General features: G+C 45.3%; 1 protein-coding gene across 2 annotated transcripts in view; it reads right to left on the bottom strand.

The window, feature by feature from the left end:
* Positions 1-25,231, bottom strand: part of PMP22 (peripheral myelin protein 22) — a 35,589-nt gene extending 10,358 nt beyond the window's left edge. Inside the window, exons 1-3 of one of the 2 annotated variants that reach the window (XM_050763490.1) lie at positions 25,028-25,231; positions 20,519-20,630; positions 18,924-19,023 (exon numbers count right to left, since the gene is read on the bottom strand). In XM_050763490.1, the coding sequence (XP_050619447.1) occupies positions 18,924-19,023; positions 20,519-20,596 (178 nt within the window). In that variant the 5' untranslated portion in view covers positions 20,597-20,630; positions 25,028-25,231. Of the gene's footprint in view, positions 1-18,923; positions 19,024-20,518; positions 20,631-22,304; positions 22,468-25,027 lie in introns of those variants that run through there. The other variant, XM_050763489.1, reaches the window with a different exon arrangement.
* Positions 25,232-26,216: the final 985 nt, after the last annotated feature.

Genomic DNA, 26,216 nt, shown 5'->3' with positions numbered 1-26,216 from the left:
GCTGACAGCACAGTCCTCACAGGCAGCAGAAGCAGAAGCCCTTTTTCCTTAGCAGAACTCAATTTACTTTCACAATCTAAAAAGTCTTTCTTTATTTCAGTTTCTATTGGAGGAAAAAATATATACATATATACATACATATATATGTACCAATATATACATATACACACACACATATGTACTGATATGTACACGTTACATATTTATATACCTATATGTACAAATATGCACATATATGTATGTGTTTCTATATATATGTGTGTACATACACGTATACAAATACATGACACACACATATATATAAAACACATATGAACATTTAGGGAAGGGCTGTAAAAAAATGTCTATAGTTCCACCACTAGGAGTTAAAGTCATTTTAAAATATATTGAATTTCCTTCCAGTGTTGGTGCAAATGTGTTATTTGTGTACATGTGTCTGTGTTAAAGAGGGCCTGAGCCCTGCCTACTGCCTTCCCTCTTCTTGCCCTCAGGTGTCTTTGAAGAGCTTATCGGAACTTCTGCATTCCAAGAAAAATAGTTTAAAACCACTGTTCAAATTATCTGCATTCCCCAAGGAGAGGTAAAGATCATGGGAATGGCTGTTAGAGCGCAAACTAATTTTTTAGAAGAATGGAAGAAAATACTGATAAAGAAAGGTATGCTCTCCATAGGTATGGAAATCCATTTGCCTGGGAAACCTGTATTTTTTTTTTTTTTTTTTTTTGGAAACTCTGATCATGGCCATTAGCCTCAGCGCAGAGCGGTGTGTGATCACAAACCACCAGACGGGATGAAGGCTTACAATTCCTTATCTCTGTTGAACCCCAAATCTCCAAGCTTCCAACTGAAATTCAGGCAAGAAGACAGTGCCTCCTATGATTTCTTCAGTTCACCATCTGCTGCAAATTCATGCCATTTCAGGGAGGAAAGAAGCAGCAACCTGAGTTCCACACTGTAGAGGGAAGCCCAGGGTAAAAAGCTGCATTTGGCCTCTGTCTTGTCTTCCAAGTGCCACAGAATGCTGGGGGCAGGCACCGCTCTCATGGAGGAAGAGCAACTGGGGAAGCTGCAGCATTTAATCCTTTCAGCTCAGTAACTGCCATATGTAATGTCTTCAAAAGCATACCTCAATGCTTCAACCAGTACTCACGGTTCTGAAATCTGGATGGTTTATAATTAAAAACTGAGTAAGATAAACTTGTTTTGAGTTGTAAGCAGCTCAAGGCAGAATTTTAAGGGTGCCAATTAGGTTAACTGTTACTAGAGTTTGACATAAGATGTTTCCAAGGCACAGACTGGAAATATTTTAGAGTTGGAAGAAACCTGAGAGATCAACTAGTCCAGCTCCTTTGCATTGAAAGAGAATTCCAGAGGTCTTTTCATGAGCCCAAATGACACAGCCAAAAGTCTGAGAGGCCTTTGATTCTAGTCTAGTACTCTTCACATTCAAGCACAACATATGCTTCTTTTATTTTTTCAATTTCTTTGTCAATTAAAGTAAGAAAATAATGGCTAATGGGGTTGTAAGCCATCCTGATGTCACTCTTACATAACCTTAATTAAATGTTGGTCTTTATCCAGCATAGCGGCTCTTCTGGAGGAGCACTTTGCAATAAAGATAATGTTCCCATAATATTATTTGCTTAAAATAAAAAAATTATCTAGCACTTTGGTAGATGCAGCTGGAATTACAAAGAAATCTGAGACTCAAATCTGAAACTAAAACAAATAAAGGGACTCACTTTGGCTGGGAAATGTCCTTCCATGCGCATGCTCATGAGGAGTATGGCTGGTAGAGACAATATCTTAGCTTTCCTTCTCCAGTCCTGAGATACTGTCTTGACCCTTATCCCCGCACCCCTGTCACTTTCAGCAGGAACTACTACGAGACCTCACATATACAGAAAACTTAAAATCCTTCTATGTTAAATCTATATAAACAGAAGGTGTCTAATATTTAATAATATAACCTAAACACTTCTTGAAACGTCTTTCAACAGTAACTTGAATTTTAGTCCCAACCCCATTACAACTGAGCTGTTTGCCATAAGTTGTTTCTCAAATCAAATCAGAGTTAGAGGATCAAGGACATTTTTATTCAATGAGCATTTGGCGAATACCTACTGTTTGGAGCCAAGCCCTCTGGTTGACTCTGATGATCTAGAGATGAAGAAGATGGTTTTCAACCATAAGCACAATAAATAAAACACATGCGTTAAGATAGTAAGTATATCATCAACCCCATTACATGTGAATGGGTTCAAGGCACTCATAAGATATGAAATTTCATCTTTAAGACATTTTGGGAGGCTGAGGCGGGTGGAACACTTGAGGCTAGGAGTTCAAGACCAGCCTGACCAACATGCCAAAACCCCATCTCTACAAAAAATACAAAAAAACTGGCCAGGTGTGGTGGTGGGCACCTGTAGTCCCAGCTGCTCGGGAGGTTGAGACAGGGAATCGCCTGAACTCAGGAGGTGGAGGTTGTAGTTAGCCAAGATCACACCACTGCACTCCAGCCTGGGCACAGAGAGAGACTCTGTCTAAAAAAGAAAAAAAGGACCTTGTAGCTGTATTCTAATATAATAGAGACACCTAACACAAGCAACGGTCAAAAACAAAAAAGATTTTGAAAAGAAGCTTCAGGCAAATATTAACAAAAAAGAAAGAAGATAAATTAATAATAAAAAATAGAATTTATGTTGAAAGGATGAAAGTGACCAGAGAGTTGTTCGGTTGTTTCATAGAGGAAAGATTTGGTTTATTTGATATTTACTTCTGGTTTACATGATCTATGACTGAAGAAAATAAATGTTTATGCATATAATAACATGGCCTGGAAAAGTAAAAACCAAAAAATAATCCAAATATGAGAAGAAATTGTTAAAACCACAATGACAGTAGAAGACTTTAGCTTCCTTCCTCAAACTAGATGTCAAGTAGACCAAAAATAAGAAAGAATATAGATTATATAAGAGGGTTAACAAATTTGGTCTAATAAATGTATCGAAAACTTGTGTCTATATAGCAAAAGACACACATTTTCTATACAGCAAAACCATAAGTTATTTTCAAACACACATGGGACAGCTTTTCAAACTGATTTTAAGGCAACAAAGAATATCGCAATAAATACCAAAGCAGAAATGTTATAGGCTCAACACATAACTAAAGGCAAACCGAAATTAGACATTAAAAACAAACTAGCCAAAATAAATTTGGAAATTTAAAAACAGGGCTCCAGATAATTCCTCGGATTAAAAAAATCAAGATGAAAAGTAAAAATTTCTTCAGCAAGGAATTATATTGAGAGCCACATGGCACACCTGTGGGTTGTAGCCAAAGCAGTTCTCAGAGGACACTGTATACACTTCTAAGCATTTGCTAGAAAAATCCTTAAAAAGAGTGAACTAAACTTTCAACTCAAGAAGCTAGAAAATAAAACAACGAAATAAGTCCAAAATTAATTGACTTAATATGGATAAAAGCACAGACTAATGAGACAGAAAAAAATATTAAAATACTTTTAATAAAAATGTCTGGTTCAATGAACAATGACAGATAAGAAAAATTTTGAAGTAAACACAACAGCAACTAAAAACCAAAACGAACAAAAAGAAAGTCAGAAAAACAAATAAAACCAGTGAGTCAAGATATCACCTATCAGATTTAAAACATATATGTATATTTTGCTTATTATAGTATATGGTATAAATATACAGTTAATAATTATATACCTTATAATATATAATTATAGAACATATCATAGAACTATGATCTATAATTATATAATATATAATTATATAATAAATAAATATATAAAAATATATAATATATAATTATAGAGCATACCATAGAACTATGATCTATAATTATATAATATATAATTATAGAACATATCATAGAACTATGATCTATAATTATATAATATAGATCATATATGTTCAAGTGCTTACAATTATATAATACATAATTATAATTAATAAAATGTATTTTATTTATAGACACACATATGATGTTGTGTATTGTATACCAAATTTACATGTATGCTTCTAAAGTCTTAATTCTGTCCCATTCTTTTATTTTTCTTTCATGATTAATACCATATTTTTGAATTGCTAAAACTTTATAATACAAATAAAAGCTTCGTATGTCTAAAAATATATATAAATATCATATAAAATATATAGTTTATAAATAAAATATATAATTATCTATCATAGTTCTATGATATGTTCTATAATTATATATTCTAAAGTATATAATTATCGTATATTTAATTAATTTATTTTTATTTTTATTTTTATTTTTTTGAGACGTTGTCTCGCTCTGTCTCCTAGGCTGGGGTGCAGTGGCGCGTTCTCGGCTCACTGCAGCCTCCACCTGCTGGATTCAAGCAATTCTCCTACCTCAGCCTCCAGAGTAGCGGGGACTACAGGCACCCGCCACCACTGTCCGGCTAATTTTTTTTTTTAATGGAATCTCGATTTTGTCACCCAGGCTGGAGTGCAATGGCGCTATCTCAGCTCACTGCAACCTCCGCCTCCTGGGTTCAAGCGATTCTCCTACCTCAGCCTCCTGAGTAGCTGGGAGCACAGGCGCACACCACCATGCCCGGCTAATTTTTGTATTTTTAGTAGAGATGGGGTTTCACCATGTTGGCCACGCTGGTCTCGAACTCCTGACCTCAGGTGATCCACCCGCCTTGGCCTCCCAAAGTGCTGGGATTACAGGCGTGAGCCACCGCGCCCAGCTTGTATATTTAATTTATACCATATACTATAATAAGCAAAATACAACAGACAATACATAGTGTTGGCTATTCATTTGGTAAAACATAAAATTAAATCTCTAGTTCACATCATTAACAAAATTAAACTACAGAGAGAACAAAGAGAAAACAGCTAAGTATAAAATTTAAGAGCCATATGATTAGCAAAGGAGAAATATGAACAGCCAATAAACATTGTAAAAGGTGCTCAACCTCACTAGCAATCAGGGAAATGCAAGTGAAACCTATGAGGAAGGTGATACCAATTTTCTTCCAGCAAATAGGCAAAATTCAAAATAAATGGATAATATCAGCAGAACAAATAAGTGATAGCTACCTGCATACACCATTCATAGGAATAATAATATTATTATTATTATTGTAATCCTTTTGTGATCAGCCGTTTTGTGGCAGAATATATTAGGTTGATAAAAAAGTAATTGTAGTTTTTGCCATTAAAAGTAATTTAAAAATTGTAACACCTCCAGCATAATGACACAACAATATATATATTCAAGTGCTTATCTACTATATCCTGGAAAAACATTGAACATATACTCAGAGAAAAATAAATAAGGACATTCATTGTAGCATTTCTATGAGGGAAAATAAATTACGGTATATCCTTACAATGAAATATTTTGCAGTAGTTAAAAAAATCATGAGTTAGAAAATGAAGAGTCTTTGAAAGATCTTCAAGACAATGAAAAGAGTAAGGTGCACACACAACATGTCATCGTTATGAAAACAAACACCAAAAAACTATATAATTGCATGTAGACATCCACAGGCATGCAAATATTCGTAAAGAAAGAGCCAAAGTTGTGTCATATTGATGTCAGTGGGTTCCCCCAGGAACTACTGTTGCAATGAATAAGAGTTTGGTCAAGAAGGCCTTTCAGTAGAGAATATTTTCATGTATTATAATACTTGTACTACTTAAATAATGAAAACCAATTTAAAAGATTACATAGGTAAAAAAGATGCAGCAGTCTATTGACTTATTAAGAGTTAGGATTCCAAAACTCAAAGGGCTACTGGAATTCTGGGCAAGACTGGGCTTCCACACGCCCAGGAAAAGAACAGGGGCTTTTCCTATCCTCCAATAGCATTGATCAAAAGCTACACAGTGACAGCGAGAGAAAAAAAAAAAAAAAAAAAAAACAGAGCCCAGCCCAGAAGAAAGCAACTTCCATCCAGCTCCAAAAGGCTGGAGCAAGATTCAAGAGCTCTCGTTGTTATTCAAAGGGAAGCCCACAGGACCCTGAGGACATTTCTAAGCTCAGATGATGCTGCTCCCCAGTCAGAACCATTCATCAGAACTGGAATAGACAGATAACTAGTGCAGTAAGAGACAGCAGATACCACACACTCCGAAAATGACAGGGCTTTGATCCTGTCCAAGGATAGGGTCCCGTGTGAGCAAGTGCAAAGCCTGACTCTCTCCAGCATTTGCGTGCTCCGATTAGGACAGTCCAGGCAGGGCTGGGCTCTGTTGCCAATTTCTTCTGACCACCTGTCTAACTTGCCGCATACATTTTTTTGGCCTTGAATTCTGCTTCACTAACTTGAGGCACTAATATATTTTACTGGGTTGTCATAATCATCAAACAAAAGAGTTGTCATTGAAGCTCTGTTAAAGGATAGTGCAAATAACTCCACCTAAAAGGCTGATGTGAGAAACAGGGTAAACAAGCACTTACAGGCTGTTATTGAGCGGCCAGGTTCTGGAGCATTTCTATCTGGGTCACACCAAGCAGTATGAAAATGGGAGCTACAATGTTCACACAAGCCAGGTTATTAGCACATCGGCCAGAACTCCAAAAAGTGTTTTGATACAACTTTGGCATCAATTCATATCTACTCTCCAGCATAAAGGTGCTACAGAATCAGAGAGCAAATATCTGCAGAGACAGCAAACTATCTATAAAGAATCAGAGAGCAAATACTTTAGGCTTTGCAAGTCATACGGTCTTCTTAGCAACTACTCAACTCTGCCTTCGTAGCACAAAATCAGCCATAGCCACAGACAAGATGTAAATGAGTGGGTGTGGCCCATTCCTCCAATAGCCATATATCCAATAAAATCTTATTTACAGAAGCAGGTTGGATTCGACATGCAAGCTATTACTTGCCACACTCTGCTACAGCAAAACAAGTCAGATGTACAGAAAACAATTATTCGAGTTCAGAGAAATATAATGCAAGGAAAAATGCTGTCAATTACAAACCTGTTTTATTTAGATCAAACCTCGTGTGACACCAACATCCCAAGTGGCTAAACTACAGATTAACACAAGCCCCAGTGTGGCGATACTCTTCCCCACCCCCCACCCATACTTGCAATTTGTATGCAATAAATAGTAGAGGTTATGTTGAGTACCTGCTGTCCTCCAGGCCACACTCAGTTCGTGGAGTTCCCATTGGCAGTTTTAAGCTAATATCCAGCCTTGGTGCTGAGCACTGAATTAAAAACTAAAGCTCTGGCCAGGCGCGGTGGCTCACACCTGTAATCCCAGCACTTTGGGAGACCGAGGCGGGCGGATCACGAGGTCAGGAGATTGAGACCATCCTGGCCAATGTGGTGAAACCCCGTCTCTACTAAAAATACAAAAATCAGCTGGGTGTGGTGGCACGTGCCTGTAGTCCCAGCTATTTGGGAGGCTAGGGCAGGAGAATCACTTGAACCTTGGAGGCGGAGATTGCAGTGAGCCGAGATCATGACACTGCACTCCAACCTGGAAACAGAGCAAGGCTCTGTCTCAAAAAAAAAGTTCTTTGCAGGCCTCCTGTTCTGAGAGTGTCCGGTACAAGAGCTGCTGACAGCTTTCTGACATGGGCTGTGGCAGCACCCAGACCCAGCTCCCCTCCAGATAGTGGGAAGCTCGAGTTGCACAACAATCAAGGCTCATTTCAAGGTCAGATTCCTGCTGTAGGAGCAGCTGAGCAATGAAGGAAATACATCAGCCCCCTCAGCTGTATTCTTAGCCCAGGGCCTACAACCCAGTGAGTTAAGGACTCAGAAAGTATGAAGCACTTTTCAATGTAACAGGTCATGTGCATCTTTCATTACCAGCATGGCACCAACCCTGCCCCATATCAAGTCCCACTCTGGGCAATTCATAAAACCGTTCTGAGTCAAGAGAATAGGTTTTTTGAAAGTGAAAGGAAGGACAGTTGCAAAAGAGTCAGAAGAGACCTTAGAGAGGCCAAGAGAGAAAAAGCCATGCAAGGGTGAATCACAGAGGCAGAGTTATTAATACTTCCCATTTGCATAGCGCTAGACTGTTTTCAAAACACATGACCCCAAGACCAGGACTCCCACACCCAAACCTCCCAGCCCACAACCATCACACAGATCGCCATTTTCCTTATTTCTCAGTATGAATGTCATTCCAGAAATAGCTGAGTCTCTGAAAGGCCCCCATCCTAAACAATGTGGCCTTTGCCCATATGCTTCGCCCACCCGCTCAAGCATGCCCAGAGCCCAGCGTGGGTCTTGCCCCCTGGGCTTCAACTTCTCCCCCAGCTGATGGCTTTGAAATGGGGCTGGCCGGTCAGGCTAACTTTGCCCATGATTCATGCAGAAAGCAAAACAGATGGAGACAACTGCGTGCCAGCGTGGAGCTCACAAAGGCGATGAAGGCTACATGGGCGGCTCTTTCAACAGGTATTTCTAGGGGCGTTTTAGTTAGAGCAAAGCCTGTGTCTGGCCACTAGTGGGCACAAACTGCTCAGTAAGTGGAAGGAATCTTCGTGTCAAGGCATTCCGGCTAAAGCTGATACAGTTGTTCAATGACCTGCATTCCTAATTAAGAGGCTTTGTGGCAGGCACAGAGCTAGTTTGTCCGACTCTAGTTTTGCACTTTGGCATCCATATTCTCGTTCTGCTAGTGAGTTCTTAGACTTCTAAAGGGAATAACATGCAGCCACTGAGGTACCTGAGGTTGCTGGATAATAGTAAGCTGTTTGAGGCTTTTTTATACCCTTGTTGGAAAATTCTAGAAACAGGGAAACAGAGTAGGCTTTGTTTCTCTAAGAATTGCTCTTGGAAGACTTACTCCACCAGATACAAAAGAAAAAGGAGGCGCGTGGGTTGCATGATCAAGGATATCAATCTCCCTCCTTGGTAATTCACAATGTACCATGAATGATCAAAGCCTGCTGAACTTTCAAAACTTAGTGTCTTTCAAACTGATTTATCAGGAAACTTTTTTTTTTCTGTTTTTTAAAAGAACAGCTCACTTAAAAACACTGAGTTTGGCCACAGAAAATGACGAGAAAGGCAGTTGCAATTGCAGTCATGAACTGCATCAGTGGAGAATGAACAGGGAATAATTGGTTTAGTTTTAAGATCTTTAGGTTTAGCAGGAATTCTCCCTATAGAAGTAATAGAGTTCTCCTCCTTCTTTCCCCCAAAGTATGAAAAAAGACCATGCATGATGGAAATTAAGAGCTAGAACAACAGAACTGCTCCCCTCCCCCAGCGACAGTAAACCAGTGCCCATCTGCAAGCACAAAACCCATCCCTGCTCCCTCTGCCTACTGAAATTCTACCCCATTGCCAAGGCCCAGCTCAGAGGCCACCTCCTTTTAGGATCCCTCGATGCAACAATTACATCCTGAACGTGAACAGAGGCTCCGGGACCCATGCAATGTGCAGGTCGTACCTCAACTTCAGGTCCTACCTCAATGCCCACTCTGCTTTTAGGAAACCAGGGTACCTGCCCCAGATTACCTAATTCGTTAGAGGCAGACCCGGTGCAGAAAAACAAGGAATCCCTGATGCCCACACTACTAGTTTTTCCACTACAACACACTGGGGTGCAGAGAAGTCAATGATATGTTTGAAATCTAATGAATTAAATGATTCTACCACCATTCTTCAGACTTAGAATCCACACAAACTAGAGAGGGAGGAAGGAGAATGGTGTGGCAAAGAGAGAGGGGCTCCCCTTATTCTCCGCTCATCAGCCTGCCAAGCCAAACCACTGACCAAACTACAGACGGGCAAGTAGAGGCCTTGCTTCTGCAGCTGGGACTCCAGTGGAATCCCCAGCACCAGAGAAGCCACTGAAAGAAGGAAGGAGGTATCACCACCGGAGAAGAGAAAGAAAAACTGCAATCGTCAACTGTTTGAAGAGTCATCATGTAGAGGAGAGACCGGGGTCACCCTGCGGTCATTGTCCAGGAGGCATTATGGGGATTTAAACTCTTTAAGGACGAGCCAAGCAACTTGATAAAACCCAAGTCCAGCACATCAGGCATGAATGAAGGCAACCAGAAGTGACTGGACAAAAGAGGGGCAGTGTTGGGTTTAACGAAGTAATTTCTTAAGTGACAATATCTCCTGGCATTCCTCCCTCATCACTGGCTGCTCATCCCCACTTTCCTTCCTGTACCCTCATTAACCCCTGGCATGCTCAAGACTTAGCTCTGTTCTCCTTTTCTGTCTTCTGCTCTCAACTCCTCCCCAAATAACTATATTCGGCACCATGACATTGAATACCCTTCGGTATAGAGGAATGACTCCGGACTTTGAATTTCCAGCCCAGACCTCTTCCCTGAGCTAAAGACTTCTAAATTGAAGTGCTTTGCTGATCTCTCTGACGATCAAAATGTAAATCCTGATTTCTACCCCTTGCCCCAAATCTTCTGTTCCTCCTCCAGTCTCCCCATCTCAGTCCAAGATCCAGTTACACACCAGTTGCTCAAGCCCAAAACCTAGAGTCATCTAGAATCATTCTTCCCTAACTTCCTACATCTAACCCATCAGCAAACCCTTTCATGAGACCTGTTTTTTTCTCTACTTCCCCTCCCTAGCTAAGCCACCAGCTACCTCCTAGAGTTCTTGTAAGGATTAAATGCATTGCTCTTCAAAGAATGCCTGGCACTTACGTGAGCTGTTTGTATTCTCAACATCATCGTCATTGTCATCTCAGTGTCATCATCATGTCCAGTCTGGACTATGACCACAAACTCCTCACTGGTCCCCAGTTTCTACTCTTGTCTCCCCAGAATTCATTCTCAACAGCCAGAATGAGCTTACAAAACACAAATCAAATCATGACACTCTTCTGCTTAAAACCCTTCAATGATGTCCCAACTGTCCTTCTCAGTACCACAGCCTGTGAGGCCCCAGCGATCCTGCTCTCATCCCTCTCTCCCGCATTCCCCACCCTCTTTTCTTCAGCTAACTCAGGGCCTTGGCTCTTCCCTTTACCTCCTGGAATTTTCTTCCCATGGTTCTTCCTATAACTGGTCCCTCCCTGTCTTTTAAATCTCAGACCACATCACTATGGAAGGAAGAGGCCTTCCCTGAGCAGCTCATTCCTCCAGTGATGACTTTCCATTGGATCACCCTATTTGTTTCCTGCAGAGCACGTTCCACTACCCATAGTGATGCATTTATTGTGTATTGCCTGTTTCCTCCAGCTCCTTGTGAGCTGCACAATGGCAGGGACCTGCTTTTTCTTGTTCATCTCTGTGCACCCCATTTCTAGAATAGTGACCAGTATGTAGGACAGGCTCCGTAGAGTTGAATAACAAATGAATGGATCTCACTATTAGCTCGTCAAAAATAAAAGAGGCTCTCTTGAAGGTAGTGAGTGTCCTATCAGCGGTAGGATGAACATGTGGAGAGCATATTGCAGACAGGTCTGCAGCTCGATGGGACAGGGAGGAGGGATGGGCCAGATGACTCCAGGTCCCTGCCAGTGTTGGGGGCCACACATGTGTGGATGACTGCACAGTCAGAAGGCTTCATCCCAGACAGCCTTCTCTCGGGCACCAAAGATCAACATCCACAACCTCAGGCTGCACCATGGCCAATCCCTGCTCCTGAAATGCAAGGCATGTTTTCTTGGTGCTGGTGACATCTTGGGGATACAACCGAAGTTTTTTTTAAAGCAAAGACTAGAGTTTCCAGGTCATGTGGTTCAGACACAGGTTCAAACAAACATTTAATACTAATTCCTGGGTATTGGCATTAGAGAAACTCTAAGGGTTGAAATCTTGGCCTGTTGACAGCACATTCCATCCTCTGTACCTCCTTTGCACCACTAGGGCCTCAGCATCTCATAAGAGCATGTACAATCCAGAGCCATTACTTGGGTAGAGATTACGGGTTGACTCAGGGAGCCACAAAGGTTTTAAAATGTAAAACATGGGCCCGTAAATGCAGAAGGTCTCCTGTGTTTTCTAAAATCTGGCCAACAGCTGGGCCACAGACAAGGAAATTGTCTGGTGTCCTTGCCAAAATGACAGTGTCACCAAATTGATAAATAAGTCTGAGATCATTCTGAAGACAGAGATGATAGGAGTCCACCAAGGACTCATGTTGGGGGCTGCTGAGACTGGCAAGATTTAGTTTCTCTAATTTTCAACCTAAGGCGCTGATCTAATGCCGCACACAACCTATTAATAGTCACGAGTTTGCTGTTTCTGCTGTTGCTGCTGTTTAACAGAAAAGAAGAGTAGTAAGTGGTCATCTTTTCAGTGCCTGGTGCTGGTCCAGCCCACATACTGTGGCAGAGGAGACCCACCTGTTGTCACTGGGAAATGAGGGGCTGCAAGTACTGCCCTTAGACAATGGAGGTGGCCAAGGATGTTTGGGGACAGATTGGAGGACAGCTCAATAATTCCCTTATGCTTTGGTGTTGAGCACTAGCCTCCTCTTTAAAAACAAAAGTGATTCAAAAAGGGACACACTTTTTGTGCCTAACACCTCAGCATGAAAGAGTTTCTCAACTACCTTTTCTTCTGAGACAAGAGAGGACGTCGTGAGCAGGGACAGGGCCTCAGAGACAGATTTTACCAAAGACAAACTCTGCCTGGGTCCTGCCTCATCACTGAAGCTGACGAAGACCAGCCAGGGGCCAGGGCAAGCCAGAACTGTGCCCTTCCAGCTCCTGGGCTCCCACGTCGCCTGTGGCTTAATTCCAGTATTCTGACCCATCCTGCTGCATATCAGGTCCACACGAATTAAATAAAGAGCAGGGGAACGCTTGTGAGAACTTGGACTTGATATTTGGATCTTGGAGACTTAAAAACGAAAAGCACTGGCTCATTCAACAGCAGGGCAAATATTTTGCCTGAATCCTCTGGGTCAGTAGATTTTCAACTCGCCCATAGGGTCTTGGGGAGGAGGCTTGGCACACCCCTCCCCCTCACCAGAGCCTTCCAGACTGTATGAGTCTGCAAACTAAAGCTCCAGGAACTGGCCTCATTCAAAGCTAACCCATGGACCCTGCCTGCCATGCCCTGGGGCTCCACTCTCTTAATTAAGGCAAAGCCAACCTACTTGTTACTCAAAACCAGTTTTCTAGCATAAAATGTTCACAGTTATTTTCTGATTGTGAAAATAAAAGATCTCAATAAGGAAAACAGGTAAGGCAGCAAAAGAAAAGAAAACAGTCAAAGTGATAAGAATCCTGTCACCCAAAATAATCACTGAAAATATAACCGATGCATTTCTAGCTTGTACAATTTCTGATATATTCTGCCTTATGGAGGCTTCGGGACTATCACTCCAACTTGGAATCCAGCAGACCACTGAGAAACCCATGGAGACAGCAGGTCTAAGGAAACCACAAAGATTAGAAATGAATGCATATGCACCCAGCTCCTCCCTAGTGTGGGTGGGGGGCACACACACTTTGAGATGGTCTGTGATTCTACTTACCCCTCACTCTCTGTTCCCACTATTCTGCCCTGCCCTCTGTCCCTCAACTAACAACCTCCTTCCCCGCCCAGAGATCTTGCACTTGATGGTCCTTCTGTACAGAACCTTCCCCAGATGTTCATATGGCTGGCTCCTGGCCACCCTCAAGTGGTCACTCCTCAAGGAGACCTCCCTTCACCTACTGCAATCCCACTTTATCCCATTAACCTGTCTTACATAGTTCTTACCATTACCCCTCCCCCCAAATTCTCCATGTTTATTGACTGGTTTGTCCAGTAAAACATAAGCTATTGTTCACTCTTGTAACCTTAGTACCTACGGTAGTCTCTGGTACACGATAGTTGTTCAAGAAATAGTCTCGCATGAAAGATCAGAAGAGAAATGAAGAGGCTCCCCAAGTGGGAAGGTCATGTTTCAGGAAGTGAGAAAATGCTGAAATTCCAAGATGAGGGGAAGAGAGATGGGAGGTGAGACTTAACAGGAGCAGGAGTGGATCGTTCAGGTAGATTTCGATGGGCCTCGTTAAACATTTTCCTCTGAAGATTAAGACCAATGAAGGGCCTCTGAAAGGTTTCCAAATGAAGAGTGATATAATTAGGTTTGTGGTTTTTTAAATATCAGCCTGGATTCCGTATGAAAAATGAGTCACAGAGGAGCAAGAAAGGGTGCAGGCAAACTAGTTAGGAGGCTGCCCTGGCGCCTCTGACAAATGAGGAAGCAGTGTGACCACAGGTGGGCAACAGGCGTTGGAACCACGGGGTGGCCTGAGGGACCCGTGACAATGCTGAGAAGAGAAAGAAGGAAACACGTCAAGGCAGACCCTAGATATTTGGCTTGCCAGCTGGTGAAGCAGCATTCACTAAAATACTAGAAAGTGACAAAGGGGTGGATTTGGCAGAGGAGATAAGGACTCTTTCTCTGGCCTAGTGGCTTGGGGGTCTCTCTTCGATATCCCAAGGGAAGTGGCCAGGAGATAGCTGGATAAACAGGTCTGGGATTCAGAAGAGAGGTCTGGACTGGAGGAAAATAGAGATTCAAGAGACGTCATTAAATAATAATAAGACGGCTGGGCGTGGTGGCTCACGCCTGTAATCCCAGCACTTTGGGAGGCTGAGGCTGGCGGATCACCTGAGGTCGGGAGTTCATGACCAGCCTGATCAACATGGAGAAAGCTCGTCTCTACTAAAAATACAAAAAATTAGCCAAGTGTGGTGGTGCATGCCTGTAATCCCAGCTACTCGGGAGGATGAGACAGGAGAATTGCTTGAACCCGGGAGGCGGAGGTTGCAGTGAGCCAAGATTGTGCCACTGAACTCCAGCCTGGACAACAAAAGCGAAACTCTGTCTCAGTAATAATAGTAAAACTTCATTTGTACCTGGAGTGGTGGTAGAAATAGAGAGAAGCCTCGACAGATCCTAAAGTTTCTGAGAAGAGTCCATATGAGAATGGTGGGGTGCTGACAGAACCCAGGATGAAGCAGAGATGGACTCTTTGAAGAATGCTGAAATAACCGGGACTTACGGAACTGTAGAGGGCGCAACTGAGCTATTGCAAAAGAGTATGATTGGGTATGGGAGGGGATGTATTCCACACCAGGCTTACAGAGAAGTACTTGCTGTCAAGTTTCTGTGATTTGAGAAGCCATGTTTCCCCCAAGGCCGAATGACTATATTTCTCGCCTTCTCTTAGAAATAGGTGTAGGTGTGACCGTGTTACATTTCATTAAAAGAAAAGGGGATTCATTCTTCCCCACCTCCTTTCTCCACCCTACTGCTTGAATCATGGATGTGACGGCTGGAGCTATAGCAGCCTTTTGTTTCCTCAAGATGACAACCAAACCCAAGAGATGGTTATGAAATGAGCTAGCAAGTATCTGCATCTCTGACAATTTCATGGAACCTCCATACCTCTCTCAGGCTACCTACTTCCAGACTTCTTTGAAAAGAGAGAAAAATAAATGATCATATTTAAGCCCCTATCATTTGAAGATGTTCTCTTATACACAGTCAACCCTAATCCTAACCAGAACACTAGCCAACTGGTCTACCCCATCCCCTGCCTTGCTCTACCCTTACCTTAGGTCATGTCATTGCTCTAACAGGGAATATTCTCTTCCCCCTTGCCTGTACTGACTTAAATCCTGCCCATCCTTTGGAGGATGGATCAAATTCTACCTCCCACCAGAGATTTCCCTTCTACTTCCTCCCTGAATTCGGGCACTGTCTGCCTGCCTCCCTTTGGGCATCTGGCCTGCTCTGCCTTCCAGGAGAGTGATTCACCCTTCCATAGTTATCTCCTGACTCCTTGACCAGGCTCGGGACCATCAAGGCAAGGCCCATGCTTTCCAGATCCTCGTATTCCCTGGGCTGGAAAGGAACTGGATACAAGATCATAATGAATATCCCCACACTAAGCCTCTCTCACCTCTGCCTACACGAGGCAGATAAGGAGGGGATGCCAGAAAGTATATAAACACATTTAGAAAAACGAGAAGGCAGGCAGAGTCAAAGTCAGTTAAAAATCTAAAACTATTTCTAATATCAAGATGTCGTTTGGGGGCAAGATCTGGTATATCTCTTTCAAACTATACAACCTAGATGTTAGACTGCCTCATGGCACGATGCCAGGAGGCCTCATTCATATAGAAAACAACATAAATGGCAACCGCCAGAGAGAGGTGCAGTGTCGTGGTCGTGCACCAGAAAAAGGAGTCCTTTCAGAAAAAAATACCAAGCCACATGGCACAGTGGCTCACGCCTGTAATCCCAGCACTTTGAGAGGCGAGGTGGGCGGATCACCTGAGGTCAGGAGTTCGAGACCAGCCTGCCCAACATGGTGAAACCCCTCTCTACTAAAAATACAAAAATTAGCCAGGCATGTTGGTGGGCGCCTATAATCCCAGCTACTCAGGAGGCTGAGGCAGGAAAATCGCTTGAACCCAGGAGGCGGAGGTTGTAGTGAGCCGAGATCATACCACTACATATTTTTTCACACTTGCAACATATTCTTCACAAATCGATGTCAATAATGAGTTACTTTTGATTACTTAACAAGTATTTTTTTTCAAACATACTTTCTAAGAGAAATACAGACACGGTAAATGGTTTGCAACGAGCATAGTTCATTTGTAAAGGCAGTATAATGTTTTAAAAATTACACACCTTTTTCAGCTTATTGTTTGCTGCCACAATTGTTAAACTCAATCGAAGAGGCCCCCGAGGATTCGACACTTAAGGCTGAAGTTGTAGCAAGTGCTGCCACATTGGGGAAGAGAGCGGCAGAGATAACCACCACTGGGGAAGTGTAAACGGAAATTTCAAATTTAGATTAAGCCTGAGTGGAGTGGAAACAAACCCAGCGTGTTCAGGGACAGCGTCCAGATGTTTTCAAAATGCCCTGATTGTGGGAGCTGAGAAGGGAGATGTGGAGAACAGACACTCTGGGGTGCTCTCAGAAAGCAATGAGACAGATTTGAAACCCACCCTAAGGAGGCATTGTAAATGAACCCAAGAACAGGAGCTTGGCACAGAAGGAACAAGTTGAGAGATAAGAAGTTTCCTGATTAAAATAACCCTAGTGCCTCTGAGATCTGCTTCTAGCACCAACTGACAGCTATTTCCAACCGCAGAAGACACCAAATGCAAGTCAGTAACAGGCTACAGGTCAATATCGCTTTCTTTCCTGCAGATGGTTTAAACACAACTTAGCAACTCCTCTGCCACCTCGTTTCTGCTGAAGCTCAGCCGGGTTTTAACACACCTGCCAAAACTGCCCCCTTCCGGGCCCAAGAGTCCAGGATTCCGTGCCAAGTCGTGTGGCCAGATGCCACTTGGGGATGGCGCCTGTGAGCACCAAAGCCTGCCCTTTTCGGGCTGAGTCACTACTTGTAACCACCAGGTGTCAGTAGCGAGGACGGAGACTCCTCTCCACAGTGCTCAGGGAAATTTAGCCAGACCCTGAAGGGGGAGAAACCAGATGCTGTGGCTTTGGGGACAAGCAGTGCTATGGTCACATTCTCAGGCACTCGTGAGTATTTCATTTACTCAGTTGCCAACTCACCATGCAAACCCACCATGTAATTTCTGGGATGGCTTTAATTCAACGTCTTTCACATACTCAGAGACAAGATTAAGCACTGTTCTCACTTCAATAGGACTGGGATCTTTTCTCCGTTCCCTCCCCAATCCAGAAGGTAAAAACATAAAGCAGGGTTTTCCACTCCTTGCTTATCTTCTCTGTGTAAATTACCAAATGAGTATTTTAGCAGTTTCTATTTGTACTGTGGTTCAAGGAATTTGGTTAATAATGCTTCAGCTTGGGACATGCTCGGGTATTACTAGGTACAGAGCCGTAAGAGGGAAAGTCTAGCAAAGAAATTGGATTATGCAAAGCCAGGACCAAAGGCCACTTCACTGCCTGTTTTATTGAACTGGATCTAAATTGGTTTCTCTCATCTGGTGTAGCATCTTGAACATATATACTGGATCTATGAGTAGCTGCAGCAACATTTAAAGTTGTATTTCTGTGGCCTTTTAAACCCAGGATGTTAGGAAAGCTCTGCTATATCTATAGGTCCTTCCAGCCTGAGGACACATCTTTTGGAACAAAAGATCATGTGGATCCAGGTCCACGGGCTTTTAACACCAATCGCTGTGGCCTACCCAGTCACCAAAACAGCTCATCCTGTTTACCTCCGCCTGTCTGCATCCAAACACGCAGGGCTCCTGGCTGGGCATTCCTTTCCCTCTGGGTGCTTAGGGTATCTAGTTGGTGCTTCTGCTGCCAACTATCCCTTAATTTGACCCTCATGAAGCCTGGCTTCCACATCTCTCAAGCAAAGATGCTGAGGACAGAGGAGAAATACAATCTTCTGGATTAAGGACTCCAAAGCTTAGCTTAGGGTTTTGCAAACAGCTTCAAGTCCCCATCTTGCAACAAGGAAATATTCAAAGGTTTTGATGCTAGGTGGCATCAGTGAGGTCCGAGACCTGGAAAGGCAGTCAGTCTTGTGTCCATATGACTGATGGTGCAGTGAGGCAGTCCCACTGTCACTGCAGTAGAAAGGGGCAGGACATTTCTGAATAGGCACAGCCACCAAACCAAAGATACACGTTTGATCCAACGTCCCAAGGGGGTCTGCCTAAGGCTTAGCTATCATACCACCTTTACAGCTTCCGTGTCGACATTTTTTTTTTAAATCACAAAAAGCATTATCCTAAGTGATCAGGAGGGCGCTAAGGGCATGTCTCTAGATAGAGTGAACCATAATCATGCCCAGGATCTCAGCTTCCCCAGTGAGATCACCACCCCTCCCATTTGCCTTGGACTCATGGCTTCCCGTCACATCCCAACCCACTCCAGCAACAGCATTCTGGCTTGTGTCTTCCAATAAGCGTTTCCAGCTCTGGACTGAGAAATGTGTTACAGGCATCCGAGGACAAGCTCGTGGAGCACAAAACCAGCCTCACCGTTTGGTGATGATGAGAAACAGTGGTGGACATTTCCTGAGGAAGAGGTGCTACAGTTCTGCCAGAGATCAGTTGCATGTCCATTCCCCACGATCCATTGCTAGAGAGAATCAGATAGATATCCTGAGTCAGGGAGGGAGTGAGGAGTGAAGGAAAAGGGGAAGGAGAAAGGCCCAGGGATGGCAAAAAGCACCCTGATGCACCTAGCTACCCCGCCCACCCCTGCATGGTAACAGCCAACGTTTTATGACTTAAAAGCACGTTGTAAATGGAAAAGTTCTCCATGCACACGGAAACGATTATGTGCAGAGATGTTTACTATAGTAGAAGGAGCCATGAACTCAACCTGAGACACCTGCATTCAAGCCTTCTCTCCTCCCAGCATCTCTGGGGATCATTCCCCAAGCCCCTCTCTCTGAGTCTAGTTCCTTGTATATAGCTCCTATCAATCTGATGTTATCATCACCAGGCACCATGGAGATACTGTGAAGATGCTTGTAAATGTTAAACCAAGTCACAAATCCCCAACATAATTATCTCTCACAGAGACTACAAAATCATGCTGACAGGCTGGGCACAGTGGCTCACGCCTGTAATCCCAGCACTTTGGGAGGCGGAGGCGGGCGGATCATGAGGTCAGGAGTTCGAGACCAGCCTGGCCAACATAGTGAAACCCCGTCTCTACTAAAAATAAAAAAATAAAAATAAAAATGAGCCAGGTGTGGTGGCAGGCACCTGTAATCCCAGCTACTCGGGAGGCTGAGGCAGGAGAATCGCTTGAACCCGGAAGGCAGAGGTTGCACTGAGCTGAGATCACGCCATTGCACTCCAGCCTGGGCGACAGTGCGAGACTCCGTCTCAAAAAAAAAAAAAAAAAAAAAAAAAAAAAAAAGAAAAGAAAAATAAAAAAAAAAAGAAAAAGAAAATCAGGCTTACAATGTGCCTTAAATTAAGAAGTGAAAGCCACCATAGGAAAACTGCCTGAATGTCTGCTCATCTTCATCGCCAAGAAAATAACTTTAAGATCTCATGGGCTGGACAGTTTTGTAACATAAGTTACTCTGATGGCCTGTTTCTATCAGTGGAAGCTTTACTAACAAGGCGTTGTGTTCATGCCGTAAAGGCGACATGGGACCAGTGAACTCTTTTCCAGAAAAGCCCATTTTAACTTTCCAATTTCAAGTCCTAAAAGGGTGTTTTATAAATTAATTCACCCATCTGACTACGGTTTGGATTTTAAAAAAAATCCATAAATACCCCTCTTCTTCAATGAGGCTGCATCAAGAAAAAAAAAAAAAAGTTAAACAATCTTATCAAATGAAGGTCGGGGCCCCTAGATCTGCTGTGAAGTTATTTGGCTTAAATAGAGACCTGCGCACCTAACCCAGCCCAGCGCTCGCTTCGTTCCTATCACTGAATCTGCTCTCGTTTTCTCAAAGCAACTGGAAGGGGGCAGATTGCCAGAAACTTCCCTGGGACGTCTGAGACTTCCAACTGTCTGCAAATAACACAGTCCTGAACCAGAAGGAGCAAGGGCTGGGAACCCAGATAGGGAAGAGCGGGCCGCGCAGGGAGCCTCCCAGCCAGGCACTCACGCTGACGATCGTGGAGACGAACAGCAGCACCAGCACCGCGACGTGGAGGACGATGATACCCAGCAACAGGAGGAGCATTCTGGCGGCAAGTTCTGCTCAGCGGAGTTTCTGCCTGTGGGGAGAGCGCTGGGCGTGAGGCCGAACGCACTGGGCCGAACGAGGGAGGCGCGCGCAGAGGGAGGGTCCCGCGCACTAGCGTGAGGCCCGGCCTGGCCCAGCGCCCGCAGCCCGCCCGCCCGCGCGGGTCAGGAGCCTTCGCGCCGCCTACCGCCGAGAGGGGGCAGCAGCCTCCTGCAGGACCAGCGCCCAGCGTCCAGCGCCCAGCCGGACCCGCCTGCAACGGAACATCTTTGCTTTTAGAAACAAAACAAGCGGTTCGCACGTCTAAAAACACCCAGGGAATAGAGGGGTTTCCAGAAAGTATGACCAGAGGCCACTGCACGCTTCCACCCACCCCGAGCGCCTCCCGGAGACCGCCCTGTAAGGGGAGAGGTCCCGTTCTCCGAGACCCCAGTTCAGATTGTGAATTCGCCTACGGGGTGGAGGTAGGGGTGAGGGGAGTAGGCGCCCAGATTTCCGTGATAGACCTGGAGATACCCGTGACATGCGCTGGGAGAGACAGCAGCGAGGAGGCTGGTTTCCCAGACCCCAGTGCTCTCCGCATTCCGTTCGTCTCCAAGTTTCCACCCAATTCTGCCAGCGTAGAGGAACCGTCCTGGCCCCAGCTCAGCCTCGCGCAGACTCTGGCGGCTCCGGAGAGGCGGTGCAGAGCCAGAGGAGTGTGGAAAGGAAAAATGGCTCGGGAGGGTTGCCCGGACCCTGCGCTTCCCGTCCACCGCGCGCTTCCCCAGGCGCGCCCAACTGAGACTCCTGGGGGCAGGGGGCATTCTGCTCCTGCGCTAGACCCGCATGCTCGCCTAGGGGTCCAGTCTGCACCCCAGGCACTCAAAGCCAGGACACGGACCCCATCAAGACTGAGCCCCGGTCTGGGCGCGGTGGGACAGGAGCCCAGGAGCCTGGACCGAAGGGAGTAGATGTCCAGCGGATGGGAAAGAGACAGAGTAAAAGGCCGAGTCCGATAATTTCAGCCGGTCAGAGCTGGCAGGCCATCTATCCCAAGTAATGCGGTCCTCGCCCCTCATTTTAGACTTTGGGGGCACTGAAGGCTGGGATGACTTGTTAGAGGACATGCATGGCTGTGGAAGATCTGACTGAGACTCTGGGGACCATTTCAGGCAGAGTCTTGGGCCAGGGAAACAACGTTTCAATAACCCAGTTTGGAAAGTACCCAATCCCAGGCCCCTCCGTTTCTCTCCACAAGCATCACATTCAAAGACACTGGAATGCGCTGGAAGAAATAAACAAGGATTTCTGATGACTCCCAGAGGGTTTGAATTAAACCTCAGATGGCATGAGGCTGGGAACTGGGGAGCCACAAGAGTCCAGCACTCTCGGGATGTCCGCCACAGGGGCTGTTTTGCCACTGTGTCCCGGAGTCAACGCCTCTTCAGCAAGGCGAAAACTGAGACGCCCTTATCCTCTATCCAGACACCAGCACCATCACCCTTGCCCTGTAAGGTCTTACAGACCATAAAGGCTCCCCTCGTTGTATTACTCCAAGCCCCATTGGAAGGGAACAGGACACACAAGGGACCCTGTGCCCCTAAACAGAAGCTCCAGGGAGCTGGCCAAAGCCCCGCGCCTGCTCTGCGCCTTCTGACACCCTCACTGGAAGATGCCCACATTTCTCCTCCATCTCCTTCACTGTCCCCACCAAATCACTTACAGCCCAAAGGAACAGCTGTCCCGATCCTCAGGGTGGCCTCAAGTACAAACTCGGGTGCGTTGGCTCCGCTGCCGGCGCGGTCAAAGCTGCGCTGCGGGGCTGCGCGCGCGCGAAGCAAGGGGGCAGTGGGAGGCTCCCGGCGTTCCCCTTTAACGGGAACAACGCCCTGTTTGCGTCGCTGCAGTAGGGTGTGTCCCTGGGTCAGCGTGTGCGGGAGGGCGGGACTCAGGGAGGAGAGAGGGCAGGAGAGAGGGAGGGCAGGAGACAGTTAACTTGGCCTTAAATGCGCCTCAGGGAAAAGTTGGTCTCTGCAAAATCGCGGCGACTTTTACTCGAAACCAGAGGCGGCCGAGCTTTCTCACCTCCCACCTCCCTCCTCCCCCGGCCCCGTGGAGATCATGGAAACCTAGTGTTGACCGAGAAACTGGCTCCTCAGCCCACCCTGGGAAGACTCAGCCAAATGTAGCTCAGCGGATGCCCAAGGATGGGCTTCGGGGCGCGCCGACGCCGACCGCGCCCGCGCGGGGCTGAGGTTGGATTCCACTCCCATTAACAGAGGGCAGCGGGCGCTTGAGCGCTGAAGGAAGTGCCTCTCTTCTCGGGTCCTGGAGCCCCTGCCCTGTCCTGGCGTCTTAGCCGGGCACACCTGCACCTCGTCGGTCCCCGCTATTACTGTCTGCACCTACCAAGCATGCCGGCTTCCTAGGATTGGCAGGGATTGATCTAGCGGGCTCTGCTTGAGTGCGAATTAGGGAAAGAAAAGTCCGGCGACTACCGGATAGCGTGGTCTGGGATTGGGCTCCTCCTAGCCTGGGCAAAACCAGACTACCACCGAATAAGCTCAGGCAAAGTGTTCCTGCAGCAGTCGGGCTTGGCTGTCAGCCTTGGCTGGCGTCCTGGCCATGGGGTTTAGGGGGCGGGTGCGAGGTGGCCATTTGAGGTGGGGTTGGAGCAGCCAAGGAAATCAGCTGATTCAGAGCCTCCTAACGTGACCCGCCCAGCGTTACAGGGAGAGAGGCTAGCCCTTCAGTCTCCGCTTGGCAGAGGCGCGCCCAACTGAGACTCCCGTGCGCAGGCCAGCCTTGATGCACAGGACGGGGAGCAGGAATGTGGATGTTAAAGGTCTTTGCCTGAAAATGCAGCAGTTCACACGCGCGCGCGCGCGCGAGCACACACACACACACACACACACACTTCCCTACCTCTAGTGTACTGTGTCATAGAAGCTCATCCCTCTCAATGATTCAAATAATTCTATATTAATTTACAATTTGAAAGGAGCTGCTACTTTAGCTAATTGTATATTCTTACTGTAAGTAAAAATAAATTTGAAAAAGTCTTCAAACGGTGATCTTTTTAAAACTCTCATGTTATCAGATTAAAATGAAGTGTACTTGTAAATTGTATTTACAGTTCCCATTACACGCCAGGCACTTTGCCTGGACTTTTGTATGCATGGTCTGTGAGAGGCAGTGGTTAGGCATTCTGTCTCTGGGCTCCAACAAACCTAATCACCTTGCTTACTTTTGTTGTGAGTTTGGACAATTTCTGAAGTTCAGTGAGCTTCAGTTTTTTCAGATGCAAAAGGAACTAGTAATGCCTGCTTTAAAGGTTTATGGTGATGATTGAAGGAGACAATATGTACAAAGCAGTTAACATCGTGTCTGCAACATAATAAGGGCCCAGTGCCCAAATTGCCACCACTATTGTTATATCACATTTAACTCTCACATCAACTCTTCAGGGAAGACCTGACCACCTCTGCATGAAAGTAGCTTGTAACTCTGATAGGTAGGTCGATCGATCGATCGATAGACAGGTAGATCGATAGATTGATAGATATTTATAAATGAAAGTGCATAGGCAAGTAGAAAAAAAATGTCTAAAGACCTGGAAGTGTTTTCTTTCCTCCATGGGTCATTTTATAGGTTAGATTTGCTCTAGAAATTATTACTTTGTTTTATGCTGTTTGGACATTTATTTATTTAACCAACATTTTTGTGATTACTACATACTCAGGACAGTTCTAAGTAAGCACTTTACAAATATTAGCAAATCTAACTCAGGATTTTCTTTCCCTTCCTTTGTGATTTTCAAATAAACTTTTTAATAAAGTCTAATACACATACAAAAAAAGTGTACATATTGGGTGTTACAGGTCGCTTCTTCCTTTCTTTTGAACCCAATAGTTTAATCAATAACCACCCAGGTCACAGCGACACCATACGCTGCCAGACAGGTAAACCCAACCCATCTGTCCCTCACTGCCTCTGGTCTCCTGCCTGGCTCTCAATGGTGGGAGAGGAAATGCTACTCAGTGCCTGCTGACCAGGCTTGCCACACCCAGAGACCGGCTGGTCAAGGCTCTGCCACAGGTGGCAGCTTCTCCCTAACCTGCTTACCAAGGCCGCCTGCCGGGTGTGTGTGAACAGCTATTTTCCATGGGGGAAGAAGCATCTAGATTCCTTTCTTCCTTTCAATCTGGATGCATTAGGGTTTCTAGATGCTCTCAGATGGCCCCCCACCTCCCCAGCCAGAGTGTATATCCACCTCTTAACCAAGGATACAAAAAACCCCCTGAATGTCCAGTCAATTCCAACACAAATGCACCATCTCTCCTGCAATCCTTTTCATTTGCAGCTTGCAGGGGGTGGGGAATTAGGCAATTCTTGTAAAGCATAGGCATGCATCACCCAGAGGCACAGGTTGCCAATAAAACTCACCCAGCCAAACAGCGTAACCCCTTCTTCCAAGCGGATTTCTTTGCAGTCAAATGCAAGGGATGCTAAGGCAAGGCCCTCCCCACAGGACAGCCAGAGACCCGCAGTCGACAGACTAAGCCTGCAGCTTCCAACCAGGCTCCCTGAGATGTTCCCTGGTGGTGCTCCCTGTAACTGAAGCCAGACCAGGCGTCTTTCCAGTTTATTCAGGGGCTGGTCCAATGCTGGGATATGTCATGGTGGCCTGAGAGGTTCTCAGCCTCTATTATTTAAAGAGACAGTGTCCAACTTTGTGTGCTTTCCAGAATACAGTAATCCCAAGAGGCCCTGCAGGGCATGGAGAAACTGGAATCAGAAGGGAGAAGAGCTTTGAGTATGCCTGAAGTCTGTGATGCCAAGGCTGTTCTCTCTGGAAGTGCCAACCTGTGTAATACCCAAGAGGCCCCACTGGCTCCCCTCCCCTCCCAGTGAATTTTGCAGAGATTAAATATACTGTGTGAAGGATCTGTGTCTACAGTGTTACGTATGTGCAGGTAAGTTTTATTTTAAATAAACATCATTTTAAGGGGCCCAAACATTGCACAGCTAATCTCTCACAGCATCACAGCAGTGAGCCAAATGTCTCAGGAGTCACCAAATCAAGCCTGCTTTGCTCCAATCCCTGGTTGGAAAGACTCTCTGTTGCCTGCTCTGTCTGCCTAGACCCCATCGCAAACGATCACATGTGTTGTATATTAGAATAAAACTTAGGGAAATGGGTTCTTCCGACTCTGTCTTTAATGTGCCCTCATCAAGCTGACCTTCATGAGATAATTCAGTGTAAGTAAACGAACCTCTACTGAAAGCTTTCTAACCTGTCAGGCAGGATAGGCTGGAAGCGCAATTGGAAATTCTTGGAGAGGGAGGTAAAGGAAGTTATGGCATTTTTAGGTTCTTTGAAGCGTACCCACTCCAGCTCCCAGAGAGTCCTCCATCCCTTGAACCGCTTCTAGCTGCAAGCTCCAACACAAGGGGACTGGTTTCATTGCATGAGTTTCCTGCAATTCTGGTACTCGTGGCATAAGACTTCCTCTTGTGTCAGGGATCCCCAGTCTGGAGAGACCTGCAGAGTTTGGAGAAGTCCCTCCCTGTCACACACGTTATGTGTGGTTGGACTCTCCGGTCACAAGGGCCTCTCAATGGCCCTCTCTCC

This window comes from Macaca thibetana, chromosome 16, assembly GCF_024542745.1.
Source record: "Macaca thibetana thibetana isolate TM-01 chromosome 16, ASM2454274v1, whole genome shotgun sequence".
Classification (NCBI taxonomy): domain Eukaryota; kingdom Metazoa; phylum Chordata; class Mammalia; order Primates; family Cercopithecidae; genus Macaca; species Macaca thibetana.
This window is presented reverse-complemented; position numbering and strand designations above follow the sequence as displayed.